This window comes from Staurois parvus, unplaced genomic scaffold (assembly GCF_062004578.1).
Source record: "Staurois parvus isolate SC_StPar_1 unplaced genomic scaffold, SC_StPar_1.0 ptg000097l, whole genome shotgun sequence".
NCBI classification, from domain to species: Eukaryota; Metazoa; Chordata; class Amphibia; order Anura; family Ranidae; genus Staurois; species Staurois parvus.
In genome coordinates this window covers 3591443-3617375 of record NW_028317893.1, presented here as the reverse complement: position 1 = coordinate 3617375, position 25933 = coordinate 3591443, and the positions used below count along the sequence as shown (strand labels likewise).

At 44.5% G+C, this 25933-nt stretch overlaps 1 protein-coding gene across 1 annotated transcript in view; it reads left to right on the top strand.

Annotated features, from left to right (window-relative positions):
• Positions 1 to 11852: 11852 nt before the first annotated feature.
• The window catches only part of APCDD1 (APC down-regulated 1), a 72360-nt gene continuing 58279 nt past the window's right edge, over positions 11853 to 25933 (top strand). Inside the window, exon 1 of the mRNA XM_089671011.1 lies at positions 11853 to 12145. Within this exon, the coding sequence (XP_089527137.1) occupies positions 12088 to 12145 (58 nt within the window). The 5' untranslated portion in view covers positions 11853 to 12087. The remainder of the gene's footprint in view (positions 12146 to 25933) is intronic.

Below are 25933 nucleotides of genomic sequence, written 5' to 3'. Positions count from 1 at the left end.
TCCTTCCCTGAGCATTTTTAACAATTTAAAATTTGTGTTAGTTTTTGTAGCACTAAATTTGGTGCTCAGAGAAGGAAATTTGGCACCCACCCTCCCCGTACAGTAGCAAAATGTAGGGCTATCTTAGCCTTAGCACACATTCTTCCCTTACAGCCATGTCTTCAGGATGTTATAGGTCACATTGAGGGCTATCCCAGCCTTGGAACCTGTCCTCTCTATGAAGCCAGTGTCTTCTGTACAGTATAAATCAGAATTAGAGCTGTCCCAGATTTGGCAAGCATTCTCTCCTTACAATAGTGTTTTCTGGATGGTATGTCACATTGAGGGCTGTCCCAGCTTTGGCATCTATCTTCAAGATACAGCACAATGTCTTCTGGATGATATAGGTCACATTTGGGGTTGTCCTATACTTGGTACCCTTCCTCCCCATCCAGTAGTTTCTTCTGGATCATGCAAGTCCCACTTAGGGCGATCTGAGCTTTGTTACCCATGCTCCCCATCCATCAGTGTCTTTTTGATGGAATAAATCACATTGAAGGGTGTCCTAGCTTTAGTACCCATCCGCTCCATACAGCACAGGATGGTACGTCACTTTTAGCACTATTCCAACCATGGTACCTAACCTTTCCACATAACACATGGTTTTCTTGATAGTATAAGTAATATTTACGACTATCCCAGACTTGCCACTTGTCCTCTCCATATAGCAGCATTGCCTAAATGATAAAGGTTACATTGAGGGCTGTCCCAGCCTTGGTAGCTGTCCTTTCCATACAACAGTATCTACTGGATGGTATAAGGCCCATTTAAGACACTCCTGGTCTTGGTACCCATTCTCTACATACACCAGTGTCTTTTGGATGGTATAAATTGCATTGAGGACTGTTCGAGCTTTGATTCTCTCCATACAGCACAATATATTATGCATGGTATAGGTAGGTCACATTTAAGGCTCTTATAGCCTTGGCACCCATCCTCTTCATAGATCACATTGTCTTCTGGTGGTATAAGTCCCATTAAGGGCTATTCTAGCCTTGGTATCCATGCCACCACATAACACAGTGGCTTCTGGTTGGTATCAATCTCACTAAAGAGTATCCCAGCCTTGGCATCCCTCCTCTCCACAGAGCTGTGTCTTCTGAATGATACAGGTCACATTTAGGACTATCCCAGCCTTGGTACCTGTTCTCTCCATACAGCACTTTGTATTCTGGGTGGTATACAAAAGTCACATTTAGGACTATCCCAGCTTTGGTACCCTTCCTCTCCATACAACATTGTCTTCTGAATGCTATAAATCAAATTGAGGGCTGTTCAAGCCTTGGTGCCTGTCCACTCTATACAGCACAATGTCTCCTGAATGGTATGATCAGATTTTGGGCTCTCCTAGTCTTGGCACTCATCCTCTCCATAGAGCACAAGGTCTTCATTTAGGGCTATCCTAGCTTTGGTACTTTTTCCCTCCATACAGCTGTATCTTCTCGATGATGTAATTCATATTTAGGGCTACCCTAGCCTTGACACCCATCATATCCATACAGTAGTGTATTCTGGATGAAATAGGTCACATTGAGGCCCATCCCAACTTTGGTATCTGTCCTCTCCCTACAGCGCAATATCTTCCTGATGATATAAGTCACATTGAGGGCTGTCCAAGACTTGACACCTATCCTCTTCATACATCACAATGTCTTCTGGATGATATAGGTCACATTGGGGGCTGTCCCAAGCAAGGTACCTGTACTCTCAATTCAGAACAATGTTTTCTGGATGGTGTAGGTTACATTTAGGGCTACAAAAAAGGGGGGGTTTGTGAAAAGAGATTCACAGAAAAGCGGCTACATAGTGAACAGAACGTGACACACAGGAAGAAATTTCCAAAAATTATGCTTTATTACACATATAAAAATATGACGTATGGGCTTTCGCCCTGGTTTACCATCACCTCAGTTGAGACAATACACACAGACCTAAAACCATTTAAAATGACACCAGAACCGGTCTAAATGTATGTGCAGCAGGGAAAATGGCTACAAGAGTCTAGTGTCCCTGTAGCACAAACACACAAGTGAACACTTCCCTAGGGAGGTGTATCCAAAAATTATGCCATGGGCATACCATAATGGAGGATATATGGGATTAAACAGTAACCATATAGGCAAATCCCAATCAAGGAATCCAAAAATTATACTATAAATATGTATGTCACATGTATACAATAAAGCAAGCACAATATGCGTCAAAAAGGAGAATAGCAGGCCTCAGGCCTGTATGAAAGAAGACATAAATGTCAAATATATTATACAATACATTCCTGTGTCGGCACAAGTGGTTGGGGCCCATTCATCTGTAATATAGATAGCTGTTTCCTAGAGCTCTTGGATGGGAATATGCCCCATTTATTTCCAGGATGGAGGAAAAGATGCACAAAGCAGCACTCTGCTTGAAGTGGTTTCTTCACCACTATATGTGGACTATACACCACTTTTGTAGGAAAAGACAAGACACATCCCAAAGACTCTTCTGCCTGTTGAAATATATATGGTGGTATATCTTGTATCCTATACAACGCACCATGATGTCCCCATCCTGTTGTGAAACAAACAATGTGTGGGAAGTCACTGACAGAGCTAACACTCTATAGAAGATATATAGGTCATATAGATCACAGAGGACCATATATCTAATGTCCTGCAACAATCCACTCACCACCTGTGCTATGGATAACAGGAATGAAAGAGAAGTCCTTCATAGGTACTGCCATACAGGGCCAAGGCGGCCAAGGAACCACTGCTGACATCCGCCGATATACCGCGGGTTCCAGCCCCTTCTCGGCGCTTGTGCTGCTTAAGCTTGCCTCATGGCATGTGAAGATGGCTTCCTCCTTATGGGTCAGCGTGCGTTCCACCTAGTGCGCATGACCGGAAGTGACGTATCTGACGTATGACGTCAACGCGTTTCGCCGATGGGCGTATCTCACTCAGCTTCGTCAGGACCAATGAAACAACCGCATTTCAATTATCTATTTATAGTGGGTAAAGACCCACCCATTTATGCAAAAAAACCCAACCTGCAGTTATTCCTAATGGAAGAAAGAGAGGGCTAAATACTTAGCACAGCTGCTGGTCATTGTTGAATATAGTTAAAAAGACAGTTAAAATATACATTTAGGGCTAGCCTTGGAACCTGTCCTCTCCATATAGCAGTGTTTTCTGGATTGCATAAGTCACACTGAGGGATGCCATCGCCTTGGTACACACACTCCCCCTACAGCACAATGTATTCTAAATAAGTCCAATTTAGTAACTGTCCTCTCCATACAGCACAGTTTATTCTGGATGTTGTACTGTATGTCACATTGTGGGCTGTCCCAGGCTTGGTCATCTCAATACAGCACAGTCAGTATCTCCTGGATGGTAAAGTCACAATTAGGACTATCCTAGCATTGGTACCCAACCTATCTTAGCACCACATTGTCTTCTGCATGATCACATTTAGGACTGTCTCAGCCATTGTACCTGTCCTCTCCCTAAAGCACACTCTCTCTTGAATGGTATAAGTCATGTTGAGGTTGGTCCCTTCCTATCCATACAGCAGTGTCCTTTGGATGGTATAAGGCACATTTAGAGATATCCAATTCTTGGTACCCATCTTCTCCATACAGCTATGTCTTCTGGATTGTATAAGTCACATTTAGGACTATCCCAGCCTTTGAACCCATTCTCTCTATACAGCACAGTGTATTCTGGATGATATGTCATATTGAGGACTATCCCAGCCTCAGTCCTCTCCATACAGCACAGTGTCTCCTGGATAATAAAGGTCACATATAGGACTACCCCATCCTTACTACCTGTTCTCTCCATACAGCACAGCATTTATATGGAATAAGCCCCACTAAGGGCTTTCTCAGCCTTGGTCCTCTCCATACAGCACAGTGTCACTTAAATGGTATGGGTGGCAATGAGGGATAACTCAGATTTGGTACTCACCATAAAGCACAGAGTCTCCTGGTTGGTATTGGTAACATTGAGGGCTGCCCCATCCTTGGTCCCCTCCATTCATCACAGTGTCTCCTGGATGGTATACGTCACATTGAGGGCTATCCCAGCCTTGGTTCTCTCCATACAGCACAGTGTCTTCTAAATTGTATAGGTCGCATTGGGGGCTGTCTCAGCCTTGGTCCTCTCCATACAGCACAGTATCTCCTAGATATTTGAGGTGACATTGGGGGCTATACTAGCCTTGGTCCCCTCCATACTGCACAGTGCCTCCTGGATAGTATAGGTCACAATGAGGGCTATTCCAGCCTTGGTTCTCTCCATATAGCACAGTATCTCCTGGATGGTATAGGTGACATTGAGGACTATGCCAGCCTTGGTCCCCTCTATACAGCACAGTTTCTCCTGGGTGATATACACTATATTGACAAAAGTATAGGGATGCCTGTCTTTACACAAACATGAACTTTAATGATATCCCAGTCTTAGTCTGTAGGGTTCAATATTGAGTTGGCCCACCCTTTGCAGCTATAACAGCTTCAGCTCTTCTAGGAAGGCTGTCCACAAGGTTTAGGAGTGTGTCTATGGGAATATTCTACCATTCTCCTAGATTGTAAGCTCGAAAGAGCAGGGCCCTCAATCCCCTCATGTTTTGCATTGTATTGGTATTGTTCTGTCACATGTTCTGTCCCCCTCTGTAATGTACAGTGCTGAGCGAACTATTGGCGCTTTATAAATATTGTATAATAATAATAATAATTCTTCCAGAAGCGTATTTGTGAGGTCAGGCACTGATGTTGAACGAGAAGGCCTGGCCCACAGTCTCCACTCTAATTCAACCCGAAGGTGTTCTGTCGGGTTAAGGTTAGGGCTCTGTGCAGGCCAGTCAAGTTCCTCCACTCCAAACTAGCTCATCCATGTCTTTATGGACCATGCTTTGTGCACTGGTGGGTAGTCATGTTGGAACAGGAAGGGGCCATTCCCAAACTGTTCCCAGAAAGTTGGGAGCATGAAACTGTCCAAAATGTCTTGGTATGCAGACGCATTAAGAGTTCCCTTCACTGGAACTAAGGAGCTAAGCCCATCCCCTGAAAAATAACCCCACACCATAATCCCCCCTCTACCCAACTTTACACTTGGCACCATGCAGTCAGACAAGTACCGTTCTCCTGGAAACCGCCAAACCCAGACTCCTCCATTGGATTGCCAGACAGAGAAGCGTGATTGGTCACTCCAGAGAACATGTCTCCACTACTCTAGAGTTCAGTGGAGGCGTGCTCTACACCACTGCATCTGATGCTTTGCATTGCACTTGGTGATGTAAGGTTTGGATGCAGCTGCTCGGCCATGGAAACCCATTCCATGAAGCTCTGTACGAAGTGTTGTGCTAATCTGAAGGCCCCATGAAGTTTGGAGGTCTTTAGCTATTGCAGTGGTTCTCAACCTTCCTAATGCCGCGACCCTTTAATACAGTTCCTCATGTTGTGGTGACCCCCAACCATAAAATTATTTTCGTTGCTACTTCATAACTGTAATTTTGCAGTGGGAGGAGTAGTGACACATCATTCGTGTCAGTGAGAGGAGTAGTGCCACATCACTGATGTCAGTGGGAGGAATAGTGTCCCATCGTTGGTATCAGTGGGAGGAATAGTGCCACATTGTTGGTGTCAGTGGGAGGAATAGTGCCCCATCATTGGTGTCAGTGTGGGAGGAATAGTGCCCCATCATTGGTGTCAGTGGGGGTGGGGGGAATAGTGCCCCATCATTGATACTAGTGTGGGGGGGAATTGTGCTCCATCATTGGTGTCAGTGGGGGGGATAGTGCCCTATTGTTGGTGTCAGTGGGGGGAGGAATAGTGCCCCATCGTTGGTGTCAGTGAGGGCAGGAATAGTTCCCCATCGTTGGTGTCAGTGGGGGGGGGAGGAAATAGTGCCCCATCATTGGTGTCAGTGGGAGGAATCGTGCCCCATCATTGGTATTAGTGACACCAATGATGTGGCACTATTCCTGCCACTGACACCAATGATACTTACCTTGCTAACTCCTGCTCCAGCCTGGGTTCGCTCCCTCTCCCATCTACAGCCAGCATACCTGACTGCAGCAGCACCATCTGCACACTACAGACACTTATCTGTCAGCTGTCTTTCTTCTCCGGCCACTCCCTCGCTCGATCTTCTTTGATCTTCGCGCTGCTGCTTGGCTCCTCCTCCTCACTGGTGATTGGCCGCCTGTGTGCCTCTCCTGAGCTACAGTTCCAGCGGCCAATCACTGGCGAGGAGGCAGAGCTGTTGAGTGATCCCGGGGATGTGGCCAGATGACAGGGGCGGCATGTCATCCCGCACACACATTGCGGTCCAGGGAAATGTGGACGTATCTGCATGTGGGAGGACCCGCCTGGAGACTGATAGAGGAGCGGTGTCTCGGTTCCTAAGACCATCGGAAATATGTGTTTTCCGATGGTCTTAGGAGACCCCTGTGAAAGGGTTGTTCGACCCCCAAAGGGGTTGCGACCCACAGGTTGAGAACCGCTGAGCTATTGGCACTGCAGACAGTTGGCGACTTCTGTGCACTGTGCACTTCAGCATGTGCTGACCCTGCTCTATCATTTTACATGACCTACCACTTTGTGGCTGAGTTGCTGTTGTTCCCAGTTGCTTCCACTTTGTTATAATACCACTAACAGTTGACTGTGGAATACTTAGCAGCAAGGAAATTTCACAGATGGACTTGCTCAAACTGCAGAGGTGGCAACCTATCATGGTACCATAAAAAAACTAAAAAATTCTTCCTGCACCAAGTTAAACACCCTACTACAGGATCTATCCTGCTGCTGTGCAATGTGGTGAACACAAAATGTGATAAATATAAATAAACAGCGCAAACATAGACCTTTAAATCAAATCAATATATAAAGTGCAAACATATATAAAAAATTATATTAATAGTGAAGTCCATCATGGTTGATAGACAACAAAAGTTCAGAAATCTCAAAAAAATATTTTGTGCAAAAAAATTTTTCAAATTCTTCTTCTAATGTAAAGAAAAAAACTTCCACCTTCCACCCGTGCAAACCAACATCAAATGCACTCACCAGATTTAGGTGAATGAAACGCCTTTTAGGAATTTATATGGGATCCTAAACCCTCTTTCGTATCCACTCTATAGGAATCCTCATTTATATTTATATTTTTTATTTTTATTTTATTTTAATTTTAATTCTAACTTTATTTTTATTTTATAACCATTATTATTTTTATTTTTATATTTATTTATTTTATTTATTTTTTTTATCACTATTCAGCAGTGATGTCATTCATTACTCATTTAATAAAGTGATTTAAATGTGAGTGGCCTTAATCCTTGATTTTATTCATAAATGGTATTTTGCAATATTACACTATCTGAGATTTTTCTCTCCCCGGTTGTATGGTGGAGCCTACACTGAAGGTGAGGATTCCTATAGAGTGGATACGAAAGAGGGTTTAGGATCCCATATAAATTCCTAAAAGGCGTTTCATTCACCTAAATCTGGTGAGTGCATTTGATGTTGGTTTGCACGGGTGGAAGGTGGAAGTTTTTTTCTTTACATTAGAAGAAGAATTTGAAAAATTTTTTTGCACAAAATATTTTTTTGAGATTTCTGAACTTTTGTTGTCTATCAACCATGATGGACTTCACTATTAATATAATTTTTTATATATGTTTGCACTTTGTATATTGATTTGATTTAAAGGTCTATTTTTGCGCTGTTTTTTTATATTTATCATGGTACCATGCTTGAATTCACTGAGCTCCTGAGAGCGACCCATTCTTTCACAAATGTTTGTAGAAGCAGTCTGCATGCCTAGGTACTTGATTTTATACACCTGTGGCCATGGAGGTGATTTTATACATCTGTGGCCAATGATTTGGAGGGGTGTCCTAATACTTTTGGCAATATAGTGTAGGTGACATTGAGGACTATCCCAGCCTTGGTCCTCTCGGTACAGCACAGTGTCTCCTGTATGATATAGGTGAGTTTTAGGACTATCCCAGCCTTGGTCCCCTCCATAGAGGACAGTGTCTCCTGGATGATATAGGTGACACTGAGGACTATCCCATCTTTGGTCCACTCCATACAGCACAGTGTCTCCTGGATAGCATAGGTGATACTGAGGACTATCCCAGCCTTGGTTCCCTCCATACAGCACAATGTCTCCTGGATGGTATAGGCGGCACTGAGGACTATCCCATCCTTGGTCCCCTCCACAGAGGACAGTGTCTCCTAAATAATATAGGTGACATTGAGGACTTTCCCAGCCTTGGTCCCCTCCACAGAGGACGATGTCTCCTGGATGATATAGGTGACACTGAGGACTATCCCATACGTGGTCCCCTCCACAGAGGACAGTGTCTCCTGGGTGGTATAGGTGACACTGAAGACTATCCCATCTTTGGTCCCCTCCATACAGCATGGTGTCTCCTTGGTGGTATAGGTGACACTGAGGACTGTCCCATCTTTGGTCCCTTACATGCAGCACAGTGTCTCCTGGGTGGTATAGGTGACACTGAGGACTGTCCCATCTTTGGTCCCCTCCATGCAGCACTGTGTCTCCTGGATGAGATAGGTGACACTGAGGATTGTCCCATCCTTGGTCCCCTCCATGCAGCAGAGTGTCTCCTGGATGATATAGGTGACACTGAGGACTGTCCCATCTTTGGTCCCCTCCATACAGCACAGTGTCTCCTGGATCATATAAGTGACACTGAGGACTATCCCAGCCTTGGTTCCCTCCACAGAGGACGGTGTTTCCTGGATGATATAGGTGACACTGAGGACTATCCATCCTTGGTCCCCTCCATACAGCACAGTGCCTCTTGGATGGTATAGGTGACAATGAGGACTATCCCAGCTTTGGTTCCCTCCAAGAAGCACAGCGTCTCCTGGGTGGTATAGGTGACACTGAGGACTATTACATCCTTGGTCCCCTCCATAGAGTACGGTGTCTCCTGGATCATATAGGTGACACTGAAGACTATCCCATCCTGGGTCCCCTCCATAGAGGACGTTGTCTCCTGGATGATATAGGTGACGCTGAAGACTATCCCATCCTTGGTCCCCTCTAAAGAGGACAGTGTCTCCTGGATGATATAGGTGACGCTGAGGACTATCGCAGCCTTGGTCCGCTCTACAGAGGACGGTGGCTCCTGGATGATATAGGTGACACTGAGAACCAGGGGCGGACTGACCATTTGGAAACTTGGGCACTGCCCAAAGGCCTGGGGTCAGTAGGGGGCCCCATGAGATGCCCCTGGAACCTTTTTCATAGGCTTTTTTGAGTTTGGGGAAGGACACGGGCCCCATGATCCCTTATTGCCTGGAGGCCCCATGAGTTGTCAGTCCGCCCCTGTTGAGGACAGGGGCGGACTGACCATTTGGAAACTCGGGCACTGCCCGAGGGCCTATGGTCAGTAGGGGGCCCCATGAGATGCCCCTAGTACCTTTTTCATAGGCTTTTTTGAGTTTGGGCAAGGACACAGGGGCCCCATGATCCCTTATTGCCCGGGGGCCCCATGAGTTGTCAGTCTGCCCCTGGCTGAGGACTATCCCAGCCTTGGTCCCCTCCACAGAAGACGGTGTCTCCTGGGTGGTATAGGTGACGCTGAGGACTATCCCAGCCTTGGTCCCCTCCACAGAGGACGGTGTCTCCTGGGTGGTATAGGTGACGCTGAGGACTATCCCATCCTTGGTCCCCTCCACAGAGGACGGTGTCTCCTGGATGGTATAGGTGACACTGAGGACTGTCCCATCTTTGGTCCCCTACATGCAGCACAGTGTCTCCTGGGTGGTATAGGTGACACTGAGGACTGTCCCATCTTTGGTCCCCTCCATGCAGCACTGTGTCTCCTGGATGAGATAGGTGACACTGAGGATTGTCCCATCCTTGGTCCCCTCCATGCAGCAGAGTGTCTCCTGGATGATATAGGTGACACTGAGGACTGTCCCATCTTTGGTCCCCTCCATACAGCACAGTGTCTCCTGGATCATATAAGTGACACTGAGGATTATCCCAGCCTTGGTTCCCTCCACAGAGGACGGTGTTTCCTGGATGATATAGGTGACACTGAGGACTATCCATCCTTGGTCCCCTCCATACAGCACAGTGCCTCTTGGATGGTATAGGTGACAATGAGGACTATCCCAGCCTTGGTTCCCTCCAAGAAGCACAGCGTCTCCTGGGTGGTATAGGTGACACTGAGGACTATTACATCCTTGGTCCCTTCCATAGAGGACGGTGTCTCCTGGATGATATAGGTGACGCTGAGGACTATCCCATCCTTGGTCCCCTCCATAGAGTACGGTGTCTCCTGGATCATATAGGTGACACTGAAGACTATCCCATCCTGGGTCCCCTCCATAGAGGACGGTGTCTCCTGGATGATATAGGTGACGCTGAAGACTATCCCATCCTTGGTCCCCTCTAAAGAGGACAGTGTCTCCTGGATGATATAGGTGACGCTGAGGACTATCGCAGCCTTGGTCCGTTCTACAGAGGACGGTGGCTCCTGGATGATATAGGTGACACTGAGAACCAGGGGCGGACTGACCATTTGGAAACTTGGGCACTGCCCAAAGGCCTGGGGTCAGTAGGGGGCCCCATGAGATGCCCCTGGAACCTTTTTCATAGGCTTTTTTGAGTTTGGGGAAGGACACGGGCCCCATGATCCCTTATTGCCTGGAGGCCCCATGAGTTGTCAGTCCGCCCCTGTTGAGGACAGGGGCGGACTGACCATTTGGAAACTCGGGCACTGCCCGAGGGCCTAGGGTCAGTAGGGGGCCCCATGAGATGCCCCTAGTACCTTTTTCATAGGCTTTTTTGAGTTTGGGCAAGGATACAGGGGCCCCATGATCCCCTATTGCCCGGGGGCCCCATGAGTTGTCAGTCTGCCCCTGGCTGAGGACTATCCCAGCCTTGGTCCCCTCCACAGAAGACGGTGTCTCCTGGGTGGTATAGGTGACGCTGAGGACTATCCCAGCCTTGGTCCCCTCCACAGAGGACGGTGTCTCCTGGGTGGTATAGGTGACGCTGAGGACTATCCCATCCTTGGTCCCCTCCACAGAGGACGGTGTCTACTGGATGGTATAGGTGACACTGAGGACTATCCCATACGTGGTCCCCTCCACAGAGGACGGTGTCTCCTGGGTGGTATAGGTGACACTGAGGACTATCCCATCCGTGGTCCCCTCCACAGAGGACGGTGTCTCCTGGGTGGTATAGGTGACACTGAGGACTATCCCATCCGTGGTCCCCTCCACAGAGGACGGTGTCTCCTGGGTGGTATAGGGGACACTGAGGACTATCCCATACGTGGTCCCCTCCACAGAGGACGGTGTCTCCTGGGTGGTATAGGTGACACTGAGGACTATCCCATACGTGGTCCCCTCCACAGAGGACGGTGTCTCCTGGATGGTATAGGTGACACTGAGGACCATCCCATCCTTGGTCCCCTCCACAGAGGACGGTGTCTCCTGGGTGGTATAGGTGACACTGAGGACCATCCCATCCTTGGTCCCCTCCACAGAGGACGGTGTCTCCTGGGTGGTATAGGTGACACTGAGGACCATCCCATCCTTGGTCCCCTCCACAGAGGACGGTGTCTCCTGGGTGGTATAGATGACACTGAGGACCATCCCATCCTTGGTCTCCTCCACAGAGGACGGTGTCTCCTGGGTGGTATAGGTGACACTGAGGACTATCCCATCCTTGGTCCCCTCCATAAAGGACCGTGGTAGAGCCCAGTGAAGAGAGCCATGAGTCTGTAGCTGGCTGGTGATTGCAGAGCAGGGATGTAGCTGAGCCCTGTCCTCCTCCCCCACACGCCCCTCTGTTTATAATGCGGAGACTGGAGCCGGGCTCTGCCAGTGTTCTGTAGACAAGGACGGTGAGCCGGGGCTTGCAGTCTGCTGATCACTGTGTACTGGACGATCGGATCTCCTACACACGGACACACATGGATACATCGGACTGATCTGGATTATAGTGGACAGCAGGCTGTGTGTGGATTGTATCAGGGAAGGATTACCGGACCTCAGGAGGAGATAACATGGAGATGTCCTGCCCGGGGATCAGATCCGTCCTACTGACAGCGATCATCTTCTCCGGTATGTGTCCTGTCTTCATAGAACATAATGGAGGAACTAGGGGGGAACTGCTGGATGGTCAGTCCACCCAAAATTGTCATTGGGCTGGTATGGTGGGCTGAATCCCTACCTAGCATCTCATGTCTATCCAGTATTGTCACAGCACCTTCCCCTAGAAAACAGAGCCGGTCTGATCTGCCTTGTAGTCTCACTCCTCTTGCTGCAGCAATCCATGATCCTGCAGCAGTCCACATAAAATAAAGGGAGCTGGAAGCTTGTAATGGCCAGGGCAGAGTGGATGTTTGATGACCTGGGATGTGAGACCTTGTCTCTGCAGCTCCTGGCCAGTGGTGGGTCAGGGGGACATGTGGAGTGACCCTTTAATTTGTTTTGTATTTGCTCACTTTGTTGTGTCATGTTGTTTGTAATAATCTTATCCAGTGATATAAACAACTCCTCCGGTGTTTGTACTACGGAACTCTCATAGAGAACATATAGAGAACGTTTAGGGCCCATTCTCACCATAATGCATGCATTATTTATTTATTTATTTTAGGTGCTTATATAGTGTCATCAATTTACGCAGCACTTTACATATATATAGTACATTCACATCAGTCCCTAACCCTCAAGGGGCGTACAATCTAAGGTCCCTAACTTACATTCATACATACACATACTAGCGTCAATTTAGACAGGAGCCAACTCACCTACCAGCATGTCTTTGGCGTGTGGGAGGAAACCGGAGTACCCGGAGGAAACCCACGCAGGCACAGGGAGAACATGACAACTCCAGGCAGGTGGTACCGTGGTTGGGATTCGAACCAATGACCCTAGTACTGGCAGGCGGAAGTGCTAACCATTTAGATTATTGTCTGTATAACGCACCCACAGGTGTGGAGTTTAAACCTTCGTTGCAATGCTTTGTGTACAGGCATCACATTGTTTCACTTTTCAAAAAACACTTTTAAAATGTCTCAATATTATTGTTATGCACCACAGCAAGTTGTGATTCCTCACAATGCGATAAAATGCACTGTACAAAAATGCAACATGGCCTAGTTTTTTCAGTTCACACCAACACAGCATGATATAAACCAATAGGACATACGGGAAATTGTCTTGTTCTTGCGTTGGGACTCTATTAGGCAATGAGTTTTTGGTGTGAGTAGGCCCTTAGTAAAGAAGGGTCATTGCTTTGAAATGCTTGTGCAGGACATTAGCATGTACTTCTTTGCAGTGCTTTATCACACATGCATTAACGCATGGTATGTGGCGTGTTGACGTGCATTGTGTTAGGCAGCCCATTTAAAATGAAGGGGCAGCTAACGCACCCTAACATGTATATCATTGAACATGGCCATACCATGTGTGGCTGCGTACTACGACACAGGTGCATTAGAGAGACAAACATCTATTCCACCTCCATGCACACTAAGGCTCCATGTACAAGGGACGTTTGGAAAACTTCTGAACGATGGAAACTGACTGCTGGAAAACGTAGGTTAAAAAATGTCTGTTTAACCGCGTTTATGTGCGTTTAGAAGCGTTTTTCAAAGATAACATCAGGAGACCTTCCAAAATGCCCAGAATGCACTGAAAAACAGTAAAAAATTAACTATTTCAGACATTTTGAGAGAAATAGAGAGAGCAGAAGCAGAGAGAGCAGTATGTGTTGCGGTTACCTGTCTTTTCTGGTTGCATTCACTATGGATCCCATAATGCAGCACGTTCTACCATTTTTTCCTTCACGCAAAACCTGGAACTGACTGCGCTGGTGTACTAGGTGCATTTGAATACATGGAGAACACTTTGCATGCATTTCTGATAATGAAAAAAGTCTCTGGACAGCATTTGGATATGGAACAGTTAAAAAACGCTTCTAAACGCAAATGCTTATAAACGCGGGTAGCTGTGTTTACACGCGTTTACAAGCATTTGGAACGCTGATAAAATCTACTCCTGAACGCAAGTTTGGTGTGTTAAAAAAAACAACTGTAAACTCAACTGCCTGTAAATGACTGTAAACAACATGGACACATAGGAAAACATTAGGGTGAGTTCAGGGGCTGCTGAAAAAAACATGGAAAAGCTCCTGAACGTCAGTTTATCAGCTGCAGTGTACATGAACCCTAACAAGTGCTGGCCCTGCTCATTGCAGCCTTTGTGATGGAGAAATAAGGCTGGCCATAGATTATATAATTTTCTGTACAATTTCCTTTAGCTTTACCTATGTAGGGCAAGGGCCTGCCTAATTAGATACAACTGAAAGTGTTGTTTAAGTTTGACCTCCTATTATATGCTTTTTGGTAAATCCAAAGGAAAATTGAACAAGAAAATTGTATAATGTATGGCCAGCCTAAGTGTGGTGGCTGCACATCCAATAAAATCAGCTTTATTGGGTTTTCATCCAAGTACACTCCACATACAGAAGAAAAGGAAAGACAGCCGACCACTGACGCGTTTCACGCTGACATCAGCGCTTAATGATTAAGCTGGTCTGCTGTCTTCCCTTTTATACTGTATGTGGAGTGTACTTGGATGAAAACCCAATAAAGGTGCTTTTTATCGGATGTGCTTCCACCAGACCTATTTCTCCATCATCAACACAGGCGCATTGCCTTAGAGCAGGGGTGTCAAACTCCATTTCATTGCGGGCCGTATCAACATTATGGTTGCCTTCAGAGGGCCGGTTGTCAAGAATCCCTACCCTCCCTAGCATCACCTTGCACACCCTTGGGGGGTGGAGCTGTAAAGCAGAAAGTGCAGGGTCTGGAGGAGGACCAGAGGAGGAGTGGACTCAGTTATCAGAGTCTGCTAAATGCTGAGATGAGGGGGTGCTACATATGCACTGAGAGGTGCAGGATCTGGCAGAGGAGTTCTGCTGCTGACTGCTGAGACAAGGTGGAGGCAGAGACGAGGGGGGTACCATAGCTGCAGGAGAGGTGCAAGGGCCACATGAAATGGCCTGGAGGGCTGGATTAGGTCCACGGGCCTTGTGTTTGACACCTGTGCCTTAGAGCATTTACAGTAAATGTTACTGCAATGTGGCAGTGTATGTTACAGTCATGACCACACGATGCAGTAACATATGCAGAAACTCAAGTGTTACTGCAATGCTGCAGTCCGCCTGCAGCATGGGTGCATCAAAGTTTACCTGTGTATTTTGTATTTTTTGGCATTTTGACTTCTATAACAACCCATATTTTTGGCACATTTTCTGCAACTGCACCAAAAGTCCTGCATCCTGCATTTTTTGTGCGCTTTCAGAAAACACACCAAAAACGAGGAACATTATAGAAGTCTATGGGAAACTGGGTAACCCACACAAAAATGCTGCAGTCAAACTGCAACTCAGCAGTGTAGAAGGCTGGGTTCACACTAGCCTGCATGGTAAAACGCAGGGAGCTGTGTGATGTGCATTTCAGCTGTTTTCAGGCTTCCTCTCCCCGTTCCAGGCTGAAGGCTGCGGTGCTTGCTCCATAACCATAGAAATTTGCCTAATGTTTGTGCTGTGATCCTTCATATTACTTGGACCGTCTAATGTCTGTAGGCACCTTACCAGCCAAGGGTTAATATTCCTGTGTGATAAGTGCGTTCTTTGTAGAGTTGATATATTGAACTTTTTCATTTATCCTCATGCTCCTGTGAAGAGAGGTAATAATTGTTGAGTTTTGAATCTATATGCTCTTCACTATTTAGCATGAAACTATATCTTGTATTTGTCAGCTTATAAGGCATTCAGGAGACTGTCAGAAAATTAGGATCTTTGCACACGGGGCCATCTCAGTGCAAAGCAGTGCTAGAACTAGGTGCAGCTTCCAGCCCACTGGAAGTCAAAGTCTATGGCAGGATGGGGTTGAATGTTGTACTCACGAGTGGTACTCATGTTTAGAGCCCTGTGTGGTCAGGGATGAAGGTCAGAAGACAGGTCTTCTGCATTCCACACCTTCACCTTTGACCCCGATCTCATAGGGATCTGAACAAGAATGCCTGCCATAGACTTTGACATGAAGCAAGGAGTGGGCTGGACGCTGCACCTTTCTCTCCTGGGCGCACTAAATCGCCAGGAGGGACACACCATATCTGGACGGCCTTGTGTGTAAAGGGAAAAGTCTCTATATATTATCAGAGTATGTTATAATTGAGGTTTATTAATGTTACATTTTGCCATATTTGATGTCAAAATGTATCTCTACCCATGATAAATCCATAAATCAGAATGCTTCTACCTGGACCTGTCACAAAAAGTGTCCTCTGGAATTTGAACGTCTGCTTTGCTTCTGCTTCACTTACATATCTGATAATAGCTTTGGTTTTTGAAGCTTGTTTATTATGAAATACATTGGTGTGGATTATTCTTTAATGAAAGGTAAATGTTATCCATGAAGGTTCTTGATTTATTATTCATATTTCCTGTATTGATTATAGATGGTGGTTGTAAAATATAAACCATAGGGACGGAGTTCACTTGTGTGCCCTTCTAGATGTACCTTTCCCAAAACTGTATAAAGAGGGTGATATACTATAGAAGTAAAGTTGAAGGGATGGACACTGCTCAACTGACCTCAGGATTCCAATGTTGAAAAATGGGCCATTCCTCAACATTGGACTCCTGGAGTCAGTTGAGCAGCTTCCATCCCTTCACTTGTATTGGCTTACACTGGAATCGCTTGGACTCATGCTCCCTTCTTCTCACTTGCCGATGCAGTGATCTCCTTTTATCCACAGCTTGGAGTGGCACCATAAGGTATACTTTTTCACGATATACTGTAGAAGTAGACTGCAGTATTGGGGATGTGAATATATTTACTTAGGGCAGTGGTCTCCAGACTGCGGCCCGAGGGCCAGTTGTGGCCCTTTGCTAGCCTTGATCCAGCCCTTGGGGCACTATTCCTCCTAATGATATGAGGTACTATTCCTCCAACTGACACCAACAGTGGTGCATAATTCCTGACATTAATGATGGGGCACTGTTCCTTCCACTAGTATCAATGATGGGGCACTATTCCTCCCACTGACACCAATTATGGGGCACTATTCCTCCCACTGACACCAATTATGGGGCACTATTCCTCCCACTGATACGATTGATGTGGCACTACTCCTCCTACTGACCACCAACCCTGAGGCCATGTTTGTCCTCACTAATGTTTGGCATGGGACATTTTCTACTCCCACTGGTCTCAATCCGGCCCCCCCTAAAGTGTGAAGGTCATTAAACTGGCCCTTTGTTTGAAACGTTTGGAGACCCCTGACTTAAGGCATCCAGACATGCTGGATAAATTCCTGTTTATTTGAATTCCCCCATAGAAGAATTGCAATTTAATAACAGGAGGGACAATTTCAGTGTTAAAAAGTCACTTGCCAAGTGTATTATTTTTTCATAAGAAAAATTTTAAGGATGGCCATGAATGCCGCTTGGGGAAGAACTAGGTGATTTGTGAGATTATCTTGTGGGGATAAACCTACTTGCCAACTTTAGTAGTGAAGATTTTTCATCTTGCTGGAAAATTTCTGGGTGACCCAGTGCTATCTTCTTTCTTCTCACCATGCATGCACCCAGTCGCACAGGTACATAAACAGGTCCCAGTGCATTCAAGGACAGACAGATGATTGATTACCTGCTTGGCATTCTCAGGGCGATATCTCCACCATCTCTGGCTAACCTGAATTCACTTGAATTTACCCTTGCTGATGGCAATATGGACTCATTCACACCATACTGTATGTGTTGGGCTGTGCTGGGAAACTTTGTCCATCGCTGTCCCAATGCATAGACAAGGCAATTTGCACTTTTGCAATCCCAATACGTATAAAAGGCAGTCTCATGTTTTCAATTCACTAGAAAACTGGCAATACAATTTTTCAGCACAGCGTGTTGCAACGCACTATACAACGTTGCAGTCCACTGCAGTAAATAATGATGAATGAAATGTACAAAACAAATAAATATCGCATGATTTATCACGCATCAGCATTGCTCCTATTAAAGCTCCCACCAGTGGCCGTAGTAGAATGCAGCCTCTGATGTGAATGAGCCTTCAAATGTGCTAAACTAATGAGCCAAAAGGAAAGGAACTTTTAATCCCTGCCGGAAAAAGCAGTACTAGACCAGGACTTATATGGCTTTATTAAAGCCCTGAGAGTTAAAGCATTTTCTCAGTATGAATGATACTCCTACCAGAGGCAGATCATTAAATTGTACGTTTGGGCAAATTAAAAAGAAAAATGTATTCAATACATCACTACAATACATGCACATTTCTCCTTGATTTGTCTCTAGAAGTACATAAAAATATTTGTTGATCCTACCAAAAATGCAGGCAGCCCATAACTTCCTGTGCACTCTGCGTCCATTTCAATTAAATCTCAAGCAGTGTCATAAGCTCTGCATGGATAGCACTGGCAGGACTACAGAACATCTTTCCACATGAAATGGAGATGGGGGAACCAGGGATCTGTTGTGTAGTACAAAACAGGAGGTAGAAGTGACAACGGAGTGCAGTACAGTGAGTGAGCGTTGTCACCCTAGGACTGGAAGTGTGTTGCAGGCAGGCTTCTCAGGTGAAAAGAGAGAGAAAAAAGCCCGAAAAAAAGAAACTAAATGCAGCTACCACATCTAAGAACTTGTGAGCTGCAATGTATCACATTTTGGTTCTTGGGTTTACTTTAAACTGTTGTGGGATTAATTAAAAAGACAGCTCATGCATTAAACAACCTACACAATTGGTGAATAAAAGCTTCTAAAAGTGCCAGTTTGACGTTAGCCTCATGTATTGTCTGTACACGTGTCATCTGATCAAAGAATAAGACGTGAAGAATAAAGATGTGGGGTTGATAGCAGATTATAGTCAAATGTAAAAGCTAAATTCATAGGAAAGGAGAACAATTTGGTGGATGAATCTTATCTCATATACATTATACATAAAGAATAATCTAAGATATCATTTTTTTCTGATAAGCATCACGTGTACTTTGAAATGCCCCCTTTTATGCATAGGAATTTTACACACTGCGGGTGGATTTTAAAAATAAATGATCTCTAAAGTGTACTGTATTATGCCACGCTCGGCTGAATGTTTGACTAAACACGTTTGCTGGTCTACTTCAACAATCACGTTTTCAGGGCTTTAATAAACTACCCGCTACGTGTAAAACCCTTTGTAGAATATGCTGTTATTTCATAATCGAAAGAATTTTCAGAATTCCACTGTTTATTTATTCCACACTCTCTCCTTCATATTAACAGCTTGGTCCCTGCAGGGATAATATGCAGAATTCCATTGTATAACGCCATGAAAGAGATAATTTAGAGCGTATTTCCACTTTTGAAGCCAGATTGAGATAACGCCTACTTTAGATTTGTTACATGTTCCCATTCACATATCATAACATAAAAAAAAAAAATATTTAAAAATTTTACTTACATTTTTACTTGTGGAAAAAATCCTGCAGGGTTTTCCCCTTCTGTGTACTGGTAATTAGGGGGCTGGGGAGTTATGTTTACCACAATTCACTCTGTAATATGCTGGCAGACCCCATTATCAGTTGTATCTAAATTTGCACACTGTCTACCCTAACAAATTGTTAAAATATCCAGCATTAGGGGTCGTGCGTTGTATCTTAATGCACTTTCAAATCTGCTCCTAAAATCTGTCTCCAAATTGCTCATTGTAAGCTATTGTGAAAAAAAATAAAAACAAATTGCCTGTAGAGTTCTATCTACCTTTCTATAATAACTAGAAAGGTTATAAATATTTTTTAGGTATGCTGTGTGAATGAGTACACATAATTAACAAAAATAAAATAATTACTATAATAATAATAATAATTATTATAATAATGACATAAGATTAAAAAAAAATAATAAAAAAGTGATGTTTCTCAAATATGACTGCAAAAGTGAAAATACACTTTAAAGTAGTTGTAAAGACTGAAGTTTTTTTTTAGCTTAATGTATTCTCTGCAAGTGATATTAAAGGCAATTAAAAAAAAACAAACAAACATGTCATGCTTACCTGTTCTGGGTAGTGGTTTTGCACAGAGCAGCCCTGATCCTCTTCCTCTGCTGGCTCTCCTGGTACCTCCCTCCTGCCAAGTGCCCCCACAACAAGCAGCTTGCTATCGTGGCACCCAAACAGACTCACTCCTGAGTTGCTGCTTTATGTATTTGTTCACACACCAGAGCTGAGGCTCGGCCCTCCCTCTCTCTCTCCTCATTGGCTCACTGTCTGTGATTGACAGCCTATGGCTACTGTTGCTGTCTCAGCCAATGAGAAGGGAGAGTACCCAGAGAGTTCAGGCTCTCGTGCACATCACTGGATTGCGATGGGGCTCAGGTAGGTATTAAGAGGGCTGCTACACACAGAAGTTTTTTTACCTTCATGCATAGAGTGCATGAAGGTAAAAAATCTTGAATCTTTATAGCCACTTTATGTTAAAAAACCTTCTGCATGCAGCTCCCCCCCCCACTCCCCCCTTATACTCACCTGAGCATGATCTCAATCCAGCAATGTGCAAGAGAGCAACGTTTCTGTCCTGTCTCAGCAGAGGCAGCAGTGGGAGCCATTGGCTCCTGCTTCTGTCAATCACAGACAGTGAAGAGGGAGCTGGGGGCAAGGCTGAGCTGGCTTGAGACTGAGCTCACATGAGTGCCCCCATAGCAAGATGCTGTGCGAACACCCATGCGATCTGATTCTAGTACGTACAAAGTAAGGGTCCTACACCTTTTTGGTGCGGATACGGTGCTATTTGAGCCATACAAAATGTATGGCTCAAATTGCACCGCACAGAATTCGCATGTGATTTGCACAGGAATGCGGTGCAGTTCCTGTGCAAATTACATGCGATATGCTGCGCCGCAGAAGTGTGAACCCAGGATTAGAACAGCAATAGAGGGAAAATCTTCCAATAGGGACACTAGTTCAGGTGACATAGGGGGGCTAAGAGATTCCCTTAATTTGCAGGGACTTCCTCTCACTGTTTTGGCTATTGGACAGGAAGTGAAGGTAAATCTCCCCAATGGGACACAGATAGCAAAAAAAAAAAACTGAAAGCAGTTATGTAACCCTCTCTTACTCTATCCAAATTAAAAAAAAATTTTTGAGTGTAGTCCTACTTTAAGGCCCCTTTCACACGAAAGGTCCAATCAGGTCCATCTGTCAGTTTTTCAGTAAGTCTGGATCAGACCCTCCATTCACCCCTATGGACTGGCAGGTGTAAATGGACTTGTGTCCGTTTACACCTGCTTACCTCCAGTCTGATCCAGTCCACTAAAAAAAAAAAAAGGAAGGTGATCTGTCCCTCTATGTCCAGGCGGATCAGACCAGAGGGCAGTCGGGTGTAAGTGAACAGGTGAGGCTCTGTCTGTGTTCGCTTTGCAGAAACCGAGGGACATGGATGTGTCATTCACCCACTTTGCTCTGCTCAGCAGGGAATTAGCAGACAGATCCCCTGCTGATCCATATTTTTTACCCTGCTGAAAAAATACACTGTGGGCTCTTTTTGGCTGTTCTGGCCATAGCAGACACTTTGTTATAAATGAGGTCCACTTTCCCATACAGGCGTAGCTCGGTTTACGAACGCCTCAGTTAAAGTAATTATTGGTTTACGAATGAAAATCCATTGAAAATAATGGCTTGGTTTACAGTTTTTTTTAGCAATATGAACGGATTAATTGGTTTTCAATGAATTTTCTTTAATTTTGAATTTTTTTTAATCATGTCCCTGTACAGTACTATGCTTTAAAAGTGCACTTTATAAAGAGTTTTGAACAGATAGGACTTTTTTCTGACCTCCGGAACGGATTAATTGGTTTTCAGTGCATTAGGAATTTTTTTTAATCATGTCCCTTTATGCTTTTAAAGTGCACTTTAACAAGAGTTTTGAACAGATAAAACTTTTTTTTACTTTTTTCTGACCTCCAGAACGGATTAATTGGTTTTCAATGCATTATGAATTTTTTTAATCATGTCCCTGTACAGTATTTATGCCTTTAAAGTGCACTTTATAAAATGTTTTGAACAGATAAAATACTTCTTTTTTTACTTTTTTCTGACCTCCGGAATGAATTAATTGGTTTTCAATGCATTCCTATGGGAAACCGCATTTCGGTTTACAAATTTTTCGCAATACGAAAAGTCCCATAGAACGAATTAAATTCGTAAATGGAGGTAAGCCTGTAGTTTGTTTATTGGAAGGCTGAGTGACAAGGGGATGGTTGAGACATACAACAGTTTCATGTTTGCAATTATTAGTATTCGTTGTGCAAGCACAGGCTTAGGGGCACTTAGCTGTGTTTTCTTAGGAAGCACTGTTTTGGTAATGCTGAGTTGCCTCCATTGTCATTCTTCAGTCAGTTGATTTCTCTTAGTGCTTAGTGGACTGAAAGAAATTCTGTCCAAAAATCTTCCAGAGCAATCCAGGCATTTATCACATTGGTCTGAAGGTAAAGTTCTCCTTGTCAGTTTTGTTTGCAAGCTTTTCTTTGTAGTCGTTCGGCTCAGTCAACACGTATTTAGCGGTGTTTGAATGAAGAATATGATTTAGTTGTGAGCCATGAGAATGGTTGCTTGCCAGGAGCATGCTGTTTGACTTTAGTGCATTAATCCCAGCTGTTTATCCTCCGCCTTGTGATATCCAATCAATCTAGAGCCTTGTCGTAACCTGCTTGCCAGAGATTCGTTCCAAATTTTTTTTTTTTTTTTTTTACAGAACTTTCTGAAGTTTTCGCTGTGCTTTTAGCTCGTTCTGTTCACACACTTTTTTTTTTTTTAATGTTATTTTCAGAAACTGTCCAGAAAGATGTCTGAAAAAGATCAGATGTGCTGAAGAAATTCCTATGCTGGAGAAACAGGCAGAAGGGACAGTATTAATTAAAGTAGAACTAAAGGCGTAACGTTTTATTTTAGTTTTGGATAGAATGGAGATTGATTAGAACTCCTGGCAAATTTTCATTGCTGTCTATGCCCCGTTTAGGTAGATTCAGTGGTGTATTTAGGTTTTGTCAATAAAAATTAAAATACAATTGTGTTGCGCTCCACTGATACTTTCAAATGTGAATATAATAATTATCTTATGTGATAAAATACCAGTTATTGATTTTCAAATACCAAATATTGATATATCAGAGAATTTTTACATAAATCATAAATTATATTATTTAAAGAATAATAATAATTAAAATAAGTGCAATAAGGTACTCTGATATATAAAAAGTTTAAAAAAATTAAAAGTTATTATTAAAATTATATATAAAAATTATTGATAAAAGATGGTGAGCAAAGATTGAAATCCCTGATGAAGCCACGTGACCCAGTGGCGTAACGCATAGGGGAGGGGCTCTGATGTAATGTATTCACATTTGAAAGTATAAGTGGAGTGTGACACAATTGTATTTTAATTTTTATTGACTAGAATCACACATTTATATGGTTTTGTGCCACCCTAGGCAACACAAAAATCATCTCTCCTCCCCCTCCCCCATGGAGATACCCTGACACCGACCAACGCCCCCCTCCTCTCCCCCACAAAGAGAGGCTGACATTGACCAGCAACACCCCATCCGAGAGCCTTCTACTACCACTGCCTCTCATACACTGGCAACCTCCCCACCCTGGCGAGAGAGAAGACACTCACCTTCACAGCTCAAGACATCCACGGGAACAAGAATTAGGCTCTGCTTACACCAGCAAGCAGCCCACAGCCTCTGATCCCACCTGGGTGTGTCCCTTCGTCCATCCCTTCTTTCAGGGGGCGGCACTGAAAAATGTTGCCCTAGGCAAATGCCTTGTCTGCCTTGTGGTAAATATGCCCCTGGGTAGATTCACCCCATCTATTTGTCCTGTTCACCTTTAACTTGCAAGGTGAAAGTGAAGGAAAATCCCACATGTTGGGTTGTCCCAAAAACAGTAATAGAGGGGAAAATCTTCCAATGGGGACACTAGTTCTGGTGACATCCAGGGATTCCCTCATTTTCTATGGCTTTCCTTTCACTTCCTGTTTTGGATAAAGGACAGGAAGTGAAGGGAAATCTCCACAATGGGACACAGATGACAATACAAATGTCATAGGTCAGGGGTGGGCAACTGTGGCCCTCCAGCTGTTGGTGAACTACAAGTCCTATCATGCCTCCGCCTTTGGGAGTCATGCTTGTAACTGTCAGTTTTGCAATGCCTCATGGGACTTGTAGTTCTACAACAGCTGGAGGGCCACAGTTGCCCACCCCTGGCATAGGTTATAACTCTCTCTTATGCTATCTAAATTAAAAGAAAAATAAAGTTTTGCCTTTAGTTCTACTTTAAATATACACTATCCTTGAAGAACAACCTTTCATAACAGAAATATAACAGAAGCTGTTACATAGAATAGTATGAAGAGGCCACACTCTTATCAGCCAAGTGTAAGGTAACAGTCATAGGCCATCAAAATAATTAGAAACAATAATTATTTAGGTGTTCAATGATGAACAAATACCCATCACTTGCTCCACTACTCTTCTTCTATGACTAAGCCCGGGGGCGGGGAGAAACAAGATGGACTTGGCCTAGAGAAGAGTATTTCACTGTTATCTCATATTTGGCTGATAGGAGTGCAGCGACTTCATGCTATTCTATGTAACCCCAACCCTGGAAGTGCATTTCGGATGCTGGCACCCGCAAAAGCTGTGGATCACCGGATTGGCATTGCCGGTGCGCCAAGTCTGTTATACATTGTGAAAAATATACCTTGTGGTGCCACTCCAGGCTATGGATGGAAGGTAAAGGATCACCCCACTGGTAAGTGAGAAGAGTCTGAGCGATTCCAGTGTCAGCCAATACAAGTGAAGGGATGCATGCTGCTCAATCGACCCCAGGAGTCCAATGTTAAGGAATGGCCTCAGCCGCCATACTGGTCACACCCTCTCATGTGTTTTGCCCCACCCACATTGGTTGCATATGGAAGTTGTTGTTGAATTTCTCAGGCCATTAAAATTGGTATTCAATTCCCCTCATGGAGTAAAAATGTAACAGTTGCTGAGCAGAAATAGAAGTATGTTTTCCTATTTTGCTATTCAGCAATTATTACATTGTTACTCCATGAGAAGGAGTTTGTTCCGTTTAATGCCCTGCTCCTTCTACAAGCAAATGTGTGTTTGTTTTTAATTATTGTGGCTAGGCCAAAATGGCAGGTCCGTGGTCCTGCAGCCTTCTTGAATACGTACAGCACATCTCCCAAGAGGCTGAAGGATCAACACACAAAGGGTCAGAGAGTGAACCTGGCACTTCATTAGTATCTGGCTGCCTGGATCCAGAAGCGAGGCACCAGCTGAAGTGGACCAAGATGGAGGTGCAGGACCCTGTCTGTGTCAGCCGAACAGCAGATTGCAACTGGACAAGTTCTAATGAAAGGGAAGTAGGGTTGCCCCAAAAACATGCTGGATGTTTTTATTTAACTTATTTACCAATAATTAAAATGATTTTGGACTGCTTGATCTACTGCACCTTTCTGGTTTGAGCTACTGTCAGGTGTCCATTGAGGGAAGCCTTGCCATGTAGGAGACTCTTCATCAGAGCTATCAAACCTGTGTGAATTTGACCGCAGACATTTGAACGTTCCCAGTGCCTCTTTAAATAGGTTGTTCTGGGTTTATTGTTGGCTTTCTATCAGGTGCTTGGTGGTGAAGCTGTACCATTAATTTCACTGTCCCACAACAAGTATACAGGTCACTCCAACTTCATATGTTGCCTAATCATTCTGGGTCCGTGACTAAAACTATTAAACCAGAAGAGCAACATGACTGCCAGGCAACTTGTGTTTGAAGAAGGC